Genomic DNA, 16,788 nt, shown 5'->3' on the forward strand with positions numbered 1-16,788 from the left:
AACGATAAAGTAATCTAATGTTTCAGTTATTAGTTTAATCCAATCAGAAATTCCTATCATTATAGGACAAACCCTGAAGTCCTTACTCAGTCCTTTCTCAAGAAAAAGTCTATTGACTTTAATGGAAATTTGCTCAAGTAGTGACTGATTGAAAACTGAGTGAGGACTGGTTCTCTGCCTATTTAAATAAAGTATTGTGTAGTCGTTCAACAACCAGGATGAAAACAGAATAATTAAAGCAGCACATTTCCTTCCTCTTACCGCCATGTGTCCTCCTGTAGTCTATGAGTTCATTTAATTAAAAACATGCAGAATTCTTCTGATGAATTGTTTGCTAACACAGTAAAGAGGAACTACAGTTTCACTTAAATGAAATGTTTGGACCTTTCCTTTTAAATTATAATTAGCTTAGCTGATAAGAGATGCTTTGCATTAGTAATAGGGCTGTCAAGCGATTAAAAAAATTAATTGCAATTAATCGCGCGATTAATCATGCTGTTAAACAACAATAGAATACCATTTATTTTAAATATTTTTGGATGTTTACTACATTTTCAAATATATTAATTTCAAATACAACACAGAATACAAAGTTGTACAGTGCTCACTTTGTATTTATTTTTTATTACAAATATTTGCACTGTAAAAAACAAAACAAAAAATTATTTTTCAATTCACTTCATACAAGTACTGTAGTATAAACTCTTTATCATAAAAGCTGAACTTACAAATGTAGAATTATGTAAAAAAAACCTGCATTCAAAAATAAAACAGTGTAAAACTTTAGAACCTACAAGTCCAAGCAGTCCTACTTCTTGGTCAGCCAATCACTCAGACAAACAAGGTTGGTTACAATTTGCAGGAGATAATGCTGCCTGTTTCTTGTTTGCAATGTCACCTGAAAGTGAGAACAGGCGTTCGCATAGCACTGTTGTAGCTGGCGTTGCAATATATTTACGTGCCAGATGCGCTAAAGATTCATATGCCCCTTCATGCTTCAACCACCATTCCAGAGGACATGCATCCATGCTGATGACGGGTTATGCTCGATAACAATCCAAAACAGTGCGGACTGGTGCATGTTCATTTTCATCATCTGAGTCAGATGCCACCAGCAGAAGGTTTATTTTCTTTTTTGGTGGTTTGGGTTCTGTAGTTTCCGCATCAGAGTGTTGCTCTTTTAAGATTTCTAAAAGCATGCTCCACACCTCGTCCCTCTCAGATTTGGATGGCTCTTCAGATTCTTAAACCTTGGGTCAAGTGCTGTAGCTATTTTTAGAAATCTCACATTGGTACCTTCTTTGCATTTTGTCAAATCTGCTGTGAAAGTGTTCTTAAAACAAACATGTGCTGGGTCATCATCTGAGACTGCTATGACATGAAATATATGGCAGAATGCAGGTAAAACAGAGCAGGAGACATACAATTCTCCCCCAAGGAGGACAGTCACAAATTTAATTGATGCATTATTTTTTTAATGAGTATCATCAGCATGGAAGCATGCCCTCTGGAATGGTGGCCGAAGAATGAAGGGACATACGAATGTTTAGCATATCTGGCATGTAAATACTTTGCAAGACCAGCTACAAAATGCCATGCGAATGCCTGTTCTCACTTTCAGGTGACATTGTAAATAAGAAGCAGGCAGCAATATCTCCCGTCAATGTAAACAAACTTGTTTGTCTTAGTGACTGGCAAAATAAGAAGTAGGACTGAGTGGACTTGTAGGCTCTAAAGTTTTATTCTGTTTTGTTTTTGAGTGCCATTATGTAACGAAAAATAATCTGCATTTGTAAGTTACAATTTCACGATAAAGAGATTGCAGTACAGTACTTGTATGAGGTGAACTGAAAAATAATATTTCTTTTATCATTTCTACAGTGCATATATTTGTAATAAAAAATAATAATATAAAGTGAGCACTGTGCACTTTGAATTCTGTGTTGTAATTGAAATTCATATTGAAAATGTAGAAAAACATCCAAAATATTTAATAAATTTTGATTGGTATTCTATTGTTATAAGTGCAATTAATCACGATTAATTTTTTTAATTGCGATTAATTTTTTTTTTGAGTTAATCGTGTGAGTTAACTTTGATTAATTGACAGCCCTAATTAGTAATATAACTTACCAGTTCTAGTTTCTGGAAATTAATGGCTAAATAAGGTTTGCACAAAATACTGCTATTACAGTTATGATTACATCAGACATATTCTGAATATAACAGACTTCTTGAACTAATTTTGTAATGGCATCTCAGTACCTCTGCTAGCTGAACTAATATAATCAGGTATACCTGAACGATAGCATGGAAGAAGCAAATGCCAAAAATCATTTTCCTCCAATTTATGCCAAGGATATTGTCTTCAAAAAACGTAGTCGTCATCTCTGTGAATGCTCGCCTGATGTTTGCACGAAGTCCTTTTGGAGGCTCATTGGTTACCTGAATTGGGAAAAATAACCAGTTCTTGTTCTATACAGAAGTCTGCTCTCCATTTTTTTATGCAGAGCTGTCAAGTTATCACTTGAATGGCTATCTGTATGTAAATTGTATTTTCTACATTAAGCTTTAGATTTTAACCAAATGAACATTGATTATTTACTCTAGAAAATATATGGAAATGAAAAGATATGTTATGAAAATAAGGAAATTTGGAGCAGAAAGATATTGGAAAAAATGTGCAGGCACAAATTAGAATAAATAAATAAACATAGCAAGAAGGGTGATTAAAGTAAGCGCTCTCACTATGCGGAGTACACACTACTGCAATTTAACTGCTTTATTTGGACAACAGCTTCCAGCTTCCAGATCTTAGTTTAGCAGATGGCTGTCTTACTGGGCAGAAAGACTGTCCAGCCAGCAGTAGTCAGTATCTTGATTAAATGGATTAGGGTTACAAAGATCAGGAGGGACATCAGAGTTCATGCTAGGTTATTCCATTTGCTCTTGTCCCAGGCTACATTTGTAAGGAGCTAGTGTCAGTCTTGAGTGTCTGGATTAGATGAAGATTACTTACAGAACTACTGGAAAGTGCTCAGATACTATGGTGATGAATATAATATAAGAACCTATATAGAACAGAATCAAATGGACCAGAGTATGATAGAATCAATGTGTTGGCTTCAACAAAGGTGAGAGTGGGGGACCTTTCTGATTTTTTCTGTTTTTTCTTAATGTATGTTCCACTGGGGAAGGGAGAACATTCCTAAAGTTTTATCAAAGGGAAGGAGTTCTTGCCAGAACTCCAACAGTGGGGAAGGAGGGCGGGACATGGAATGGACATTAGCAACACATCTCGAAGTACACCAGTTATGGAAAAGGGTAACTGTCTTTTCTTCTTCGAGTGCTTGCTCATGTCCATTCCATGTTAGGTGACCCCAAGCAGTACCAACGGAAGCGGGTAGGAGTTCACGGACGTGTAGCTGGTAACATAGCTGTGCTGAACCCCGAGTCATCTCTGGCCTGCTGTGTGATGGCATAGTGTTCTGTGAACGTGTGAACCGAAGACCGCGTCGCAGCTCTGCAAATGTCCCGTCGAGGACACTTGTGCTCTTGTCAAGTGGTCCTTCACCAGAGGCGGCGGTTGGACCTGCGCCAACTCATAACAGGTTCAGATGCAGGAAGTGATCCAGTTGGAAATCCTCTGAGAGGACCCCAGAAGGCCCTTCATCCTGTTCGCTGTTGTGATGAAAAGCTGTGTCGACCTGCGAAAGGGCTTGGTATGCTCCAGGTAAAACGCCAAGGCATGTCGGACGTCCAGGGAGTGCCGCCGCCTCTCATTGGTCTTGTGCAGCTTAAGACAGAACATGGGGAGGAAGATGTCCTGGTTGATATGGAAGGAAGACACCACCTCTGTCAGGACGGCCAGATGGGTTGCAACTGTACCTTATCTTTGTAGAAGACCGTATATGGTGGTTCCAAGGTTAGGGCTTTAATCTCCCACACTCGCCTAGCCTACGTCACTGCCACAAGGAAGGCAACCTTCCACAATAGGTGGGAAAGGGAACAAGGGCCCAAGGGTTCAAAGAGCAGACCCGTGAGTCTGGAGAGAACCAGATTGCGGTCCCATTGTGGGACAGGATCCCTAATGGGAGGGAAGAGCCTTTTGAGGCCTTTCAGGAACCTGATGGACATCTCGTGCGAGAACACCGATCTACCCTGGATCAGTGGATGAAAAGCCGAGATGGCAGCTAGATGAACCTTGATAGAAGAGAGGGCCAGACCCTGATTCTTCAGGAAGAGCAGGTATTCCAAGATTGACTGCAGAGAAGAGCACGTCGGGGAGAACCAGTGGGACAACCTTGTCCACTTCGCCAGGCAAGTTGCTCTAGTGGTGGGTTTTCTACTTCCCCAAAAGACCTGCTGCACCTCCCTGGAGAAGGCTTACTCCTCCGGGTTCAACCATGCAGCATTCACGTGAGGTGGAGGGAGGTGAGGTTGGGGTGCAAGAGGCGACCGTGGTCTTGCGAGAGAAGGTCCTCGATGCCTGAGGTGAGCCGCCACCACCGACATGCACTTTGTGAACACCCTCGGTGCCATTGCCAGGCCGAAGGGGAGCACTGCGAACTGTTAGTATGCGGATCCCACCATGAAGCGGAGGAAGCGACTGTGTCCTTGAAAGATTGCTATATGAAAGTACACGTTCCTCAAGTCGAGGGTGGCATACCAGTCTCCTGGATCCAGGGAGGGGATGGAGGGCAGGAAGACCATGAGGAACTTCAACCTCTTGAGAAACTTGTTGAGGAGTCGCAGGTCCAGGATGGGGCTTAGGCCCCCTTTGGACTTTGGGATCAGAAAGTAACGGGAGTAGAACCCCTTGCCCCTGAGGTCTAGGGGGACTTCTTCCACAGCCCCTGCCTGCAGCAGGCCCTGTACCTCCTGGTGCAGTAGACTCTCATGAGAGGGGTCCCTGGAGAGGGGTGGTGAGGGAGGGTGGGATGGGGGGTTTGAAACAAATTGGAGGGCATAGCCCTGTGCCACAGTTTTGAGGACCCAACGGTCCGAAGTTATAGACGCCCAGGCTGGCAGGAAAAAAGAAAGGCAGCTGGAAAAATGGAGGGGAGCAGGATCCAGGACAGTGGCTGGAATGTCGCCCTTGGGCACACCCTCAAAACGCCCGCTTTGACCCCTGCTGGGAGCGGGAAGCACCAGCCTGTGTCGAGGTAGATGGCTGCTGGCCCTGACAGCACTTGTAACCCTTGCCCTTCTTATGGTAAGGCTCCTGACTAGGCTGGCTGCGCTACTCATGGGGAGGCCGTGGCTTAAGTCGCTTTCTTTGCTGCCCCGGAGGGTACAGGCCCAGGGTCTTGAGTGTGGTGCGCGAGTCCTTTAGCCTGTGCAGCTTATCGTCTGTTTTCTCTGCAAACAGGGCCTGGCCATCGAATGGGAGGTCCCGGAGGGACTGTTGGACCTCAGTCGACAAGCCCGAGGAGTGGACTGCAGCCACGCCACCCTCCTCATTACTATGGCCGAGACCATGGTCCGCGCTGCAGAATCAGCTGCGTCTGAAGCTGCCTGCAGGGCCGCTCTCACCACTCCCTGCCCCTCTTCCAGGATGGCCTGGAACTCTTTCCTGGGGTCCTCTGGGAAACATTAAAATCATAACAGCCCAAGAGGGCCTGATGGTTCGCTACCCTCAGCTGTAGGCTTGATGACAAAGAAACCTTTCTCCCCAAAGAGTCCAGCTTCTTCACCCTGGTTGTCCCTGCCTTTCCCGCTCGTTGACTGCAGGCACTACTAACGAGTTCGGGGCAGGGTGGGTATAGAAGTACTCATACCCTCTTGTGGGCACATAGTACTTGCGCTCCTCCCGCTTGGAAATGGGGGGTAGCAATGAGGGGGTCTGCCAGAGGGCTTTGGTAATTTTGGCCACCCCCTCATGAATTGGCAGCACGACTCTAGTGGGGGCTGCTGAGCTGAGGACGTTAAAGGTGTCAGAGAGCTCCTCCAGCTCCTCAGTTTCTAGCCCCAAGTTTGAGGCTACTCTCCTCAAAAGCTCCTGATGAGCTTTGGCATCATCCAGGGGACCACAGGTGGGGGCCTCATGATGGCCTCATCAGGGGATGAGGAAGAGGATGTGGCTGCAGCAGGTGCCACCACCTCTGTGACCTGCTCGGCAGGACCTTCTTCCCCCAAGCACCAGGGCCTCCATCTCAGATGGGCGGGAGACCATGGCAGAGGGCTTTTTGGAGACTCCTAACACCGACTGATGCCCTTGGGACGGCTGCGGGAACCCCCACGGGTTCCAAGGGTGCCATGGCATGGGCCATTGACCCCGAGGCTACGATAGTCCTGTGGGTGCCACCGGAAGGACCGGTGCCGCCAATGGAGGACCTTGACCTGCCTGCAGGGGCTCTTAGTCCGACTCCAAACCCTGGGATGAAGGGCCCTGCTCTGGATACCGGGACTGTACAGAGGCTGACCAGGTGTCTCAGTCCCAGCAGTGTCCACCGCCATGCTCTGAGTGGGATCTGTACGCGGGCGACCACGCACCGCACCGAGATCCCGGTGACCAGTGTCCAACGGATCTGCAATGGTACCCCGGCGGTCTATGCCGAACGCTTCCTGACAGGTACTGATCCATGGAGCGGAAGCAAGAGTGTGATCGATGTTGTGATGTTGAGCGTCGACACTGGTATGACAACCTATGTCAGTCGGCCCGTGACAGGTACCGAGAGTCCCGACGGAGGCTTTTGCTGGAGTGGCGTCTAACTGAAGGGGAGTGGCTACGACGCTCCCAGTACCGGGGTCGTGGGGTTGAGCGTGCCTCAATAGGTCTATGCCATACTACCGAAAACCCCGCAGAGCGAGGACCAGAATCTGGAGACTGGCACCGACGGCTCCAAATGGTAGGCAGCCCTATGTCCACGGCGCAGTGGCTCTGTGTGGGCAAGCACTGGCAGGACGCTCCCTGAGGTGGCAAGTGGAGCTGCACTGACAGGGACCAAAGGAATGGTCCAAAGACAGGCTGACCCCTTGATTTGGGAGCTGCCGTCACCGGTGTGGGCGGCACCAGGAGGGACAAGATGTGGAAGTGAAATTTCGCCTGTCTGACAGCGGCACCAGCAGGGCGCTCTGCACCAAAGCCACGGAGTCCGATCTTGCCTGCTCCAGCGCCGACTCCATAAGGAGTGCTTTAAGTCGGAAGTCCCACTCTTTCTTAGTGCAAGGCTTAAAGTTCCTGCAGATACGAGACCTGTCGCTGACGTGAGATTCCCCCAAACACCTTAAACAACTGGTGTGGAGGTCACTGACCGGCTTAGGCTTCCTACAGCGGTCGCAGTTCTTAAAGCCCGGGGACCGGAGCAGGCCCCGTCCCGAGCCTAAGTCCCTTCTGGAATAACTATAAACTAACTAAAACACACTAAGGGAACTAACACTAATTGTTATAACTATTTACAAAAGAAAGTTCGCAATGAACAGTTCTAGAGAAGAAAAAGTTTGCCGAAGCAAAGGTATTTTCCAGCACCGTCACTGGCAGTGAGAAGGAACGGGGGGGTAGGGGGGGTGAGGAGGGGCAGCGGTGCACCTTATACCGCGGCATATGCGCGCCACTCCAGAGGGCGCCAGAGCCGGTCCCCTACAGATACCACTGAGGGAAAAACTTCGGCACTGGTGCATGTGGCGAGCACACACGTCTAACATGGAATGGACATGAGCAAGCACTTGAAGAAGAATAGATAGATCCCCTCCCTTGGCAGATTAGCCAGCAGCAGTAATTGTTTAGAAGGTGGTCAGAGGAGATAAAAATTATCACCAAATTTGTTCTAGAGATCGAGTTGAGGGAGTAATGCTGTGCAAAGTATATTTAGAACGCCAAGGAGAAGCCTTGTATATTTTGATGGTGAAGACAGTGCAAAAAGATGCTTTAGAAGTTGTTCTGGACCTAGTTGAGTATGCTCTGATATCTTCAGGTGTCTGAACACCTGTCAGGTCATAAAATCATGTATACATACTCTGATCCATTTGGACAGCCTGTAAGCTGCAATGGACTGAACCCAGGCCTTATTCCCCATACGCCACAAAAAGTTTGACGGACTTGGAGATATATATGGCCCTATATAGATGATAACTTCAGGCCCTCTGGATGTCTAAGGCATGGAGCATGACTTCCCTGGATGCCAATGAAGCTGAATAATATACCGGCGGGTTAATGGACAGATTGAGATGGAAACCAGAGACCAATTGAACCACAAAATTGGGGTGAGGACCCAGGACTTAGTTACAAGAGCTGATAAAGTTGCAGCCACTTGGCAACAGAATTGGTGCATGCAGGATCAAAATTGTCTATAAAGAGCTCTGCAGGGCAGAGGTGGGTCCTTTCCTGTTTCATTCTGCATTCTCTTGAAATATCACACTCCCTCTGATGGCGTGGTTTTGGTGGTGGTTGCTGAATATGTTGTATTTACAGGTGCCACAGTGGAGAAGAGACTATGGATTTTGGACTCAGTTTGGCTCGTCAGAACTTTGGACACCTTAAATAATAAAAACCTTGAGTTTACACTGGTTGGATTGCTGATTGTCAGCTGATCCCATTTAGTGTTTTCAAAGAAAATGACGTGTCTGACCATCCTAAATATAAGAGCAAAAGATACAAACATTCCAACTTGTATAATATGCTTTTTGGATTTTGATTAATTAGAAACTACAGATTAGACATTTGATTTGAGATACTCCGTAAACAATTTATTTCGTCCTTGCATTGTTCATTTTGCTTAGGGGTATTTCCAGATATATTACCTTGACAGAGTTCTGAAGGACAGTGACAGGAAAGGTTTCACTAGGCATGGAACTTAAATAGAGTCGAAAGCTCTCCTGAATAGAAACATCTGAAAACCAAAAGAATGAGTACAGTCACTACACTCCTGTGAAAGAATTTACTTGTTAACATTCATACACAAATCTTAAGCAATTTGCCATGAGATCTAGCTTTCCAATGACTGGAGTACTGGAACTACATATCCTACCTAATGTTCATTTATGATCTGGAAGAGGGAGTAAACAGCATTATATTTAAATTACAGGGGATAATTTGGGAAGCGTTTCAAACACCAGTGAACATAAACAGATAGTAAAAAGGAACATGGAAAGCTTGGACAGTAGGGACTACAGGGGAGTCAGGAGATAAAGCGAGACGAAAATGCATATGGAGAAAAATAATAAGAAATACAGATATTACTTCAGAAAGAAAAACCTGAAAAGCAATAATGCTGAAAGAGATTGAGGGATGATAGCAGACAGCTAGATATGAGATTGCAATGGGATATGGCAGCAGGAAATGCTAATGTAATTTTGAGCTATATATGCAGAAGTATCATGTCATAAATAACACTTCCTTGGTACGTGTCTATATTGCTGCCACAGCTGGAATGCTGTGTTCCGTTCTAGGCACCTAAGTAATAGAAAGCTACAGAAAAACTGAATGGGGTACAGAGAAAAGCAACACAATAATTAAGGGGATGGAAGTGCTGACATATAAAGAAATCGGAAAAGAACTAAATGGCTGGAATTGTCAAAGGAGTCTAAAGAAATCAGGTGGCCAACTTCCACTGACCTTCAATGGGAGCTGAATTTCTAAATGGTCTTTATGGCCTCAAAATCAACCCCAATATGCACAGCTTGGCTAAGCATTAACTTATAAGGACAGTGAAGGAGTATAAACAAACTGTGCATGATGACGGTAGAGAAAGGATTAATAGGGAGCCAAGGAGAGGGAAAAAGCAGACCAGCTGCTGCTATAGAAGGATTGGTTTTCAGAGGACTTGAGGAGGCTGGGGAGAAGGAAGCTCTCAAAGAGAGAAGAGTTCAGCTCCCTGTGAGTCTGTGAATGTAGTTGGAGAAGGCCTAGCAAGGAAAAAGGGACTCTGGTTAGTGGCTGGAGTTTTCCCATGGGAGTTGGCTGAAGCAACCCGGACCTTAATTTTTATAATGTACAAAAAACTTCACTGTGAAGCAGTTAAAGTTGCGGCCGACATTACATACATGGAACAAAACCACTAAAAGCAAGGAAATGACAGTGTAAGCCAACTAATAATATACTAATATATGGAGATATAGCTATCTCATAGAGCTGGAAGGGACCCTGAAAGGTCATCGAGTCCAGCCCCCTGCCTTCACTAGCAGGACCAAGTAACAGACAGGTAGTCACCTACAAGCACACACCTGGTCACTACAACAGACCACAACTTGAACTCTGCCCCGCCACAGCCTTCCTGTCTGCATGTATCCTTTTACCAAACTACCCGCTTCCAAACACCATTAGTAGTGGACATTTGGCAAAGTACTTTGGTGTGTTGGGTGGAGTAGATCGCTGAGGATTGTGATGAATCATATGTAAATATTTCTGTGCTTCCGTTCCCAATCTGTGGATAGGGATAATATTTCCCTGTCTTAGGGCTGGTCCACACTAAGCCCCCAGTTCGAACTAAGATACGCAACTTCAGCTACGTGAATAATGTAGCTGAAGTCGAAGTATCTTAGTTCGAACTTAAAGGTACTTACCGCGGGTCCACATGCGGCAGGCAGGCTCCCCCGTTGACTCCGCCTACTCCTCTCGCGGAGCAGGATTACCGGCGTCGATGGCGAGCACTTCCGGGATCGATTTATCACGTCTAGACAAGACGCGATAAATCGATCCCAGAAGATCGATTGCTTGCCGCCGAACCAGCGGGTAAGTATAGACGTACCCTTACAGGCTGTTGGCATTGTGAGGATAATTTCATTAATGTGAATATATTCTTTAAAATATGTGAGGTGAACAGATACAATAGTGAAAGCCTATAAACAAGCAAATGAAATTAATAAACAAATGAGCACTACAGCGCATAGAATAAGGGTAATACTCTCTAACAGGATGAGCAATTTCTTAATCCTGCAGACGACCTTTTCTTTGGCTCTTTCCCTTCTCATCGGCAAGACAAGCAAAAAGTGGAAAAGCACACTTCTGATTTGGCACTACCTTCAGGGAAGCATATTGTATTGTAGAAGGAAAATTACATACTTGGCTCGGTAAAGCTTTTTATAAGCTCCTCCATAGCTAACATCCATGAAACTGCTAGATGACAGTTTTGCAGAAAAACCCAATTTCCTGTTTTCATTGCATCCTTTATCAGCTTTTCTGCAATAGGTCCTTGCCCTTGCCCTAGTGAAATTGACCGTACTCTGAAACGGAGAGAAAATTTTGTCAACGTTCATGATGCAAATATTTGAACATATAGTGACTTTTGAAATGGTAGGTTTTTTTAAGATTTGTAGCTTTTAAAGATAATGGCCAAAATTTCCTAACTTGGGTGCTGAAATTTAGGCTCCTCAATACATATTTAGACCCCAAATAAAAGTGGCCTAATTTTCAGAGGTGCTGGGCACCTACAAATCCACTGAAGTCTGTGGGAGCTGAAAGTGCTCATAATCTCTGAAAACTGTACCAATGTAATTTAGGTGCCCAATATGGTTTTAGGAGTCTGATTCGACAGCTTTGGCTATTATTAGGAATATAGAGATCTCTGAAGCATTGCTATAGTATATAGTTTGGAGGAGAACTAAAATAATATATTTTAACATACATTAATGTATAGAGAGGGTGAAATCCTGACCCCACTAAAGTCAATGGTAAAAGTCAGTGGGGCCAGCATTTCACCCACAGACAGTACATGTTACAGGATAACTCAATGGAATAAATGTACAAGCATAAGAGGGTGGAATTTTCAAAGAAGACTAGAGGAATTAGGTACCCAGGTTCCCTTAAAATCCTTAGGGTTCTTTGATACCCGATACCCAGTTTCCTTAAATTCCTTGGGGTCCTTTGAACATCCCAGCTGAATACCATGTCTAATAAAACTATGTTCTTTGTACCGTTCTGAATATCCTCGCTCTTTTGCGAACCTCTGGAAAGCTCCCATGGGGTCAGAGCCTGTGCTTAGGATAAACACCAGAGGCGTTGAAGAGGACATGTCTTGATAAAGAGTTCCCAAGTCAACTGGGGGATTCTCTATGAATTGTTTTCCAAGGTTCTCTATTACAAACTCAGTAAGTGCAGAGACCACCTGAAGATATGAAAACATACCAATTTACAAACAGAAAGAGGCCCAGAGAACAGCATTTACATTCGACTGTATAACCCTTCCAGGCCAGGACTCTATCTTTGGGTATGTCTACACTACGAAATTAGGTCGAATTAATAGAAGCCGGTTTTATAGAAATCGGTTGTATACAGCTGATTGTGTGTGTCCCCACATAAAATGCTTTAAGTGCTCTAGTCGGCGGACCGCGTCCACAGTACCGAGGCTAGCGTCGACTTCCGGAGCATTGCACTATGGGTAGCTATCCCACAGTTCCCGCAGTCTCCGCCGCCCATTGGAATTCTGGGTTGAGATCCCAATGCCCGAATGATGCAAAACAGTGTCGCGGGGGGTTCTGGGTACATGTCGTCAGGCCCCTCCCCCTCCGTCAGAGCAACGGCAGACAATAGATTCGTGCCTTTTTACCTGGGTTACCTGTGCAGACAACATATCACGGCAAGCATGGAGCCCACTCAGCTCAGCTCACCGTCACCATATGTCATCTGGGTGCCGGCAGACGTGGGACTGCATTGCTACACAGCAGCAGCAGCTAACTGCCTTTTGGCGGTAGACGGTGCAGCATGACTGGTAGCCTTCATCGGCGATCTGGGTGCTGGCAGCCGTGGGGCTGGCAGCCGTAGGGCTGCATTGCACCAGCCCCTTGCCTTTTGGCAGTAGATGGTGTATTACGACTGGTAACCGTCCTATTACAAGTTGGATCATCGCACATTAGCAGAGTCTTCCCTGAGCAGCAGATCGTGCAATAGGCCTGAAGGCCATCGTCATCATACAGGAAAAATGTGGCTATCAGTCTTAGTACACTAACTGCCAAGCGCCCAGTATTTGCTGCCAAGCACGCAGAAGATGCCGAGGGCTATCAGTCATGCTGCACCGTCGTCTTAAGATGTAAAAAATAGATTTGTTCTGTATTCATTTGCTTCCCCCTCCCTCCATCAAATCAACGGCCTGCTAAACCCAGGGTTTTGAGTTCAATCTTTGGGGGGGGCCATTCTGTGTGACAGTTGTTTGTGTTTCTCCCTGATGCACAGCCACCTTTGTTGATTTTAATTCCCTGTACCTGTACGCCATGTCGTCACTCGCCCCTCCCTCCCTCCCTCGGTCCGTCAGATACTAGTTTCGCGCCTTTTTTCAGACCAGACGCCATAGCTAGCACTGGGATCATGGAGCCCACTCAGATCACCGCGGCAATTATGAGCACTATGAACAGCACGGGCATTGTCCTGGAGTATATGCAGAGCCAGAACATGCCAAAGCAAAACCAGGACCAGCCGAGGAGGCGATTGCAGCGCGGCGATGAGAGTGATGAGGAAATTGACATGGACATAGACCTCTCACAAGGCACAGGCCCCAGCAATGTGGAAATCATGGTGTTACTGGGGCAGGTTCATGCCGTGGAACGCCGATTGTGGGCCCGGGAAACAAGCACAGACTGGTGGGACCGCATCGTGCTGCAGGTGTGGGACGATTCCCAGTGGCTGCGAAACTTTCGCATGCGTAAGGGCACTTTCATGGAACTTTGTGACTTGCTTTCCCCTGCCCTGAAGCGCCAGAATACCAGGATGAGAGCAGCCCTCACAGTTGAGAAGCGAGTGGCGATAGCCCTGTGGAAGCTTGCAACGCCAGACAGCTACCGGTCAGTTGGGAATCAATTTGCAGTGGGCAAATCTACTGTGGGGGCTGCTGTGATCCAAGTTGCCAGGGCAATGAAAGACCTGGTGATATCAAGGGTAGTGACTCTGGGAAACGTGCAGGCCATAGTGGATGGCTTTGCTGCAATGGGATTCCCAAACTGTGGTGGGGCCATAGACGGAACCCATATCCCTATCTTGGCACCGGAGCACCAAGCCACCGAGTACATAAACCGCAAGGGGTACTTTTCAATGCTGCTGCAAGCCCTGGTGGATCACAAGGGACGTTTCACCAACATCAACGTGGGATGGCCGGGAAAGGTACATGATGCTCGCATCTTCAGGCACTCTGGTCTGTTTCTAAAGCTGGAGGAAGGGACTTTCTTCCTGGACCAGAAAATAACCGTTGGGGATGTTGAAATGCCTATCGTGATCCTTGGGGACCCAGCCTACCCCTTAATGCCATGGCTCATGAAGCCGTACACAGGCAGCCTGGACAGGAGTCAGGACCTGTTCAACTACAGGCTGAGCAAGTGCCGAATGGTGGTGGAATGTGCATTTGGACGTTTAAAGGCGCGCTGGCGCAGCTTACTGACTCGCTCAGACCTTAGCGAAAAGAATATCCCCATTGTTATTGCTGCTTGCTGTGCACTCCACAATATCTGTGAGAGTAAGGGGGAGACATTTATGGCGGGGTGGGAGGTTGAGGCAAATCGCCTGGCCGCTGATTACGCGCAGCCAGACACCAGGGCGGTTAGAGGAGCACAGCATGGCGCGGTGCGCATCAGAGAAGCTTTGAAAATGAGTTTTGTGACTGGCCAGGCTACGGTGTGAAACTTCTGTTTGTTTCTCCTTGATGAACCCTCCGCCCCCTCCCCACCCGGTTCACTCTACTTCCCTGTAAGCCAACCACCCCACCCTCCTCTTCCCCCTTCGAGCACCGCTTGCAGAGGCAATAAAGTCATTGTTACTTCACATTCATGCATTCTTTATTAATTCATCACACAACTAGGGGGATAATTGCAAAGGTAGCCCGGGATGGGTGGGGGAGGAGGGAAGGAAAAGGACACACTGCAGTTTAAAACTTTAACTCTTATTAAAGGCCAGCCTTCTGATGCTAGGGCAATCATCTGGGGTGGAGTGACTGGGTGGCCGGAGGCCCCCCCACCGTGTTCTTGGGTGTCTGGGTGAGGAGGCTATGGAACTTGGGGAGGAGGGCTGTTGGTTATACAGGGGCTGTAGCGGCAGTCTCTGCTCCTGCTGCCTTTCCTGCAGCTCAACCATACACTGGAGCATATCAGTTTGATGCTCCAGCAGCCGGAGCATCGACTCTTGCCTTCTGTCTGCAAGCTGACGCCACCTATCATCTTCAGCCCGCAACTTGCTCTGTTCATCCCGCGATTCAGCACACCACCTCTCCTCTCGTTCATATTGTGCTTTTCTGTAATCAGTCATTGACTGCCTCCACGCATTCTGCTGTGCTCTGTCAGCGTGGGAGGACATCTGTAGCTCTGTGAACATGTTATCACGCGTCCTACGTTTTCTCTTTCTAATCTTCACTAGCCTCTGTGAAGGAGAAACATTTGCAGCTGGTGGAGGAGAAGGGAGAGGTGGTTAAAAAAGACACATTTTAGAGAACAATGGGTACACTCTTTCACGTTAAATTTTGCTGTTCACATTACACATCACTCTCCTGAGGATAACAAAGAGTGATAAGGAATGGATGTTGTCTGCATGCCAGCAAACACCGGGACCATACGCTGCCATGCTTTGTTATGCAATGATTCCAGACTACGTGCTACTGGCCTGGCGTGGTAAAGTGTCCTACCATGGCGGACGGGATAAGGCAGCCCTCCCCAGAAACCTTTTGCAAAGGCTTTGGGAGTACATCCAGGAGAGTTTTCTGGAGATGTCCCTGGAGGATTTCCGCTCCATCCCCATACACGTTAACAGACTTTTCCAGTAGCTGTACTGGCCGCGATTGCCAGGGCAAATTAATCATTAAACACGCTTGCTTTTAAACCATGTGTAATATTTACAAAGGTACACTCACCAGAGGTCCCCTGTGTGCCCTCAGGGTCTGGGAGCACGCCTTGGGTGAGTTCGGGGGTTACTGGTTCCAGGTCCAGGGTGATAAACATATCCTGGCTGTTGGGGAAACCGGTTTCTCCGCTTCCTTGCGGCTGTGAGCTATCTACATTTTCTCCATCCTCATCTTCCTCGTACCCCGAACCCGCTTCCCTGTGTGTTTCTCCAGTGAGGGAGTCATAGCACACGGTTGGGGTAGTGGTGGCTGCACCCCCTAGAATGGCATGCAGCTCCGCGTAGAAGCGGCATGTTTGCGGCTCTGCCCCGGACCTTCCGTTTGCTTCTCTGGCTTTGTGGTAGGCTTGCCTTAGCTCCTTAATTTTCACGCGGCACTGCTGTGCGTCCCTGTTATGGCCTCTGTCCTTTATGGCCTTGGAGACCTTTTCTAATATTTTGCCATTTTGTTTACTGCTTCGGAGTTCAGCCAGCAGTGATTCGTCTCCCCATATGGCGAGCAGATCCCGTACCTCCCGTTCTGTCCATGCTGGAGCTCTTTTGCGATCCTGGGACTCCATCATGGTTACCTGTGCTGATGAGCTCTGCGTGGTCACCTGTGCTCTCCACGCTGAGCAAACAGGAAATGAAATTCAAACGTTCGCAGGGCTTTTCCTGTCTACCTGGCCAGTGCATCTGAGTTGAGAGTGCTGTCCAGAGCGGTCACAATGGAGCACTGTGGGATAGCTCCCGGAGGCCAATAACGTCAAATTCCGTCCACACTACCCCAATTCCGACCCCCTAAGGCCGATTTTATCGCTAATCCCCTCATCGGAGGTGGAGTAAAGAAACTGGTTTAAAGGGCCCTTTAAGTCGAAAGAAAGGGCTTCGTCGTGTGAACGTGTCCAGGCTTAATTCGATTTAACGCGGCTAAAGTCGACCTAAACTCGTAGTGTAGACCAGGCCTTTGTATGTCTTTGTACAGTACCATCAGGCCCAGTCCTCACTGGGGCAAATACAAATAACAAAGACTAATTAATCAGTGGTGAAAATCATCA

At 47.0% G+C, this 16,788-nt stretch overlaps 1 protein-coding gene across 1 annotated transcript in view; it reads right to left on the reverse strand.

Moving 5' to 3' along the window:
• The window catches only part of LOC113409451 (dynein heavy chain 6, axonemal-like), a 184,948-nt gene that overhangs the window by 33,041 nt on the left and 135,119 nt on the right, over nucleotides 1-16,788 (reverse strand). The window contains exons 62-65 of the mRNA XM_026663373.1: nucleotides 11,854-12,044; nucleotides 11,003-11,163; nucleotides 8,743-8,831; nucleotides 2,299-2,445 (exon numbers count right to left, since the gene is read on the reverse strand). Of these exons, the coding sequence (XP_026519158.1) occupies nucleotides 2,299-2,445; nucleotides 8,743-8,831; nucleotides 11,003-11,163; nucleotides 11,854-12,044 (588 nt within the window). The remainder of the gene's footprint in view (nucleotides 1-2,298; nucleotides 2,446-8,742; nucleotides 8,832-11,002; nucleotides 11,164-11,853; nucleotides 12,045-16,788) is intronic.

This window comes from Terrapene carolina, unplaced genomic scaffold, assembly GCF_002925995.2.
Source record: "Terrapene carolina triunguis isolate 2854851 unplaced genomic scaffold, T_m_triunguis-2.0 Scaffold33392, whole genome shotgun sequence".
NCBI classification, from domain to species: domain Eukaryota; kingdom Metazoa; phylum Chordata; order Testudines; family Emydidae; genus Terrapene; species Terrapene triunguis.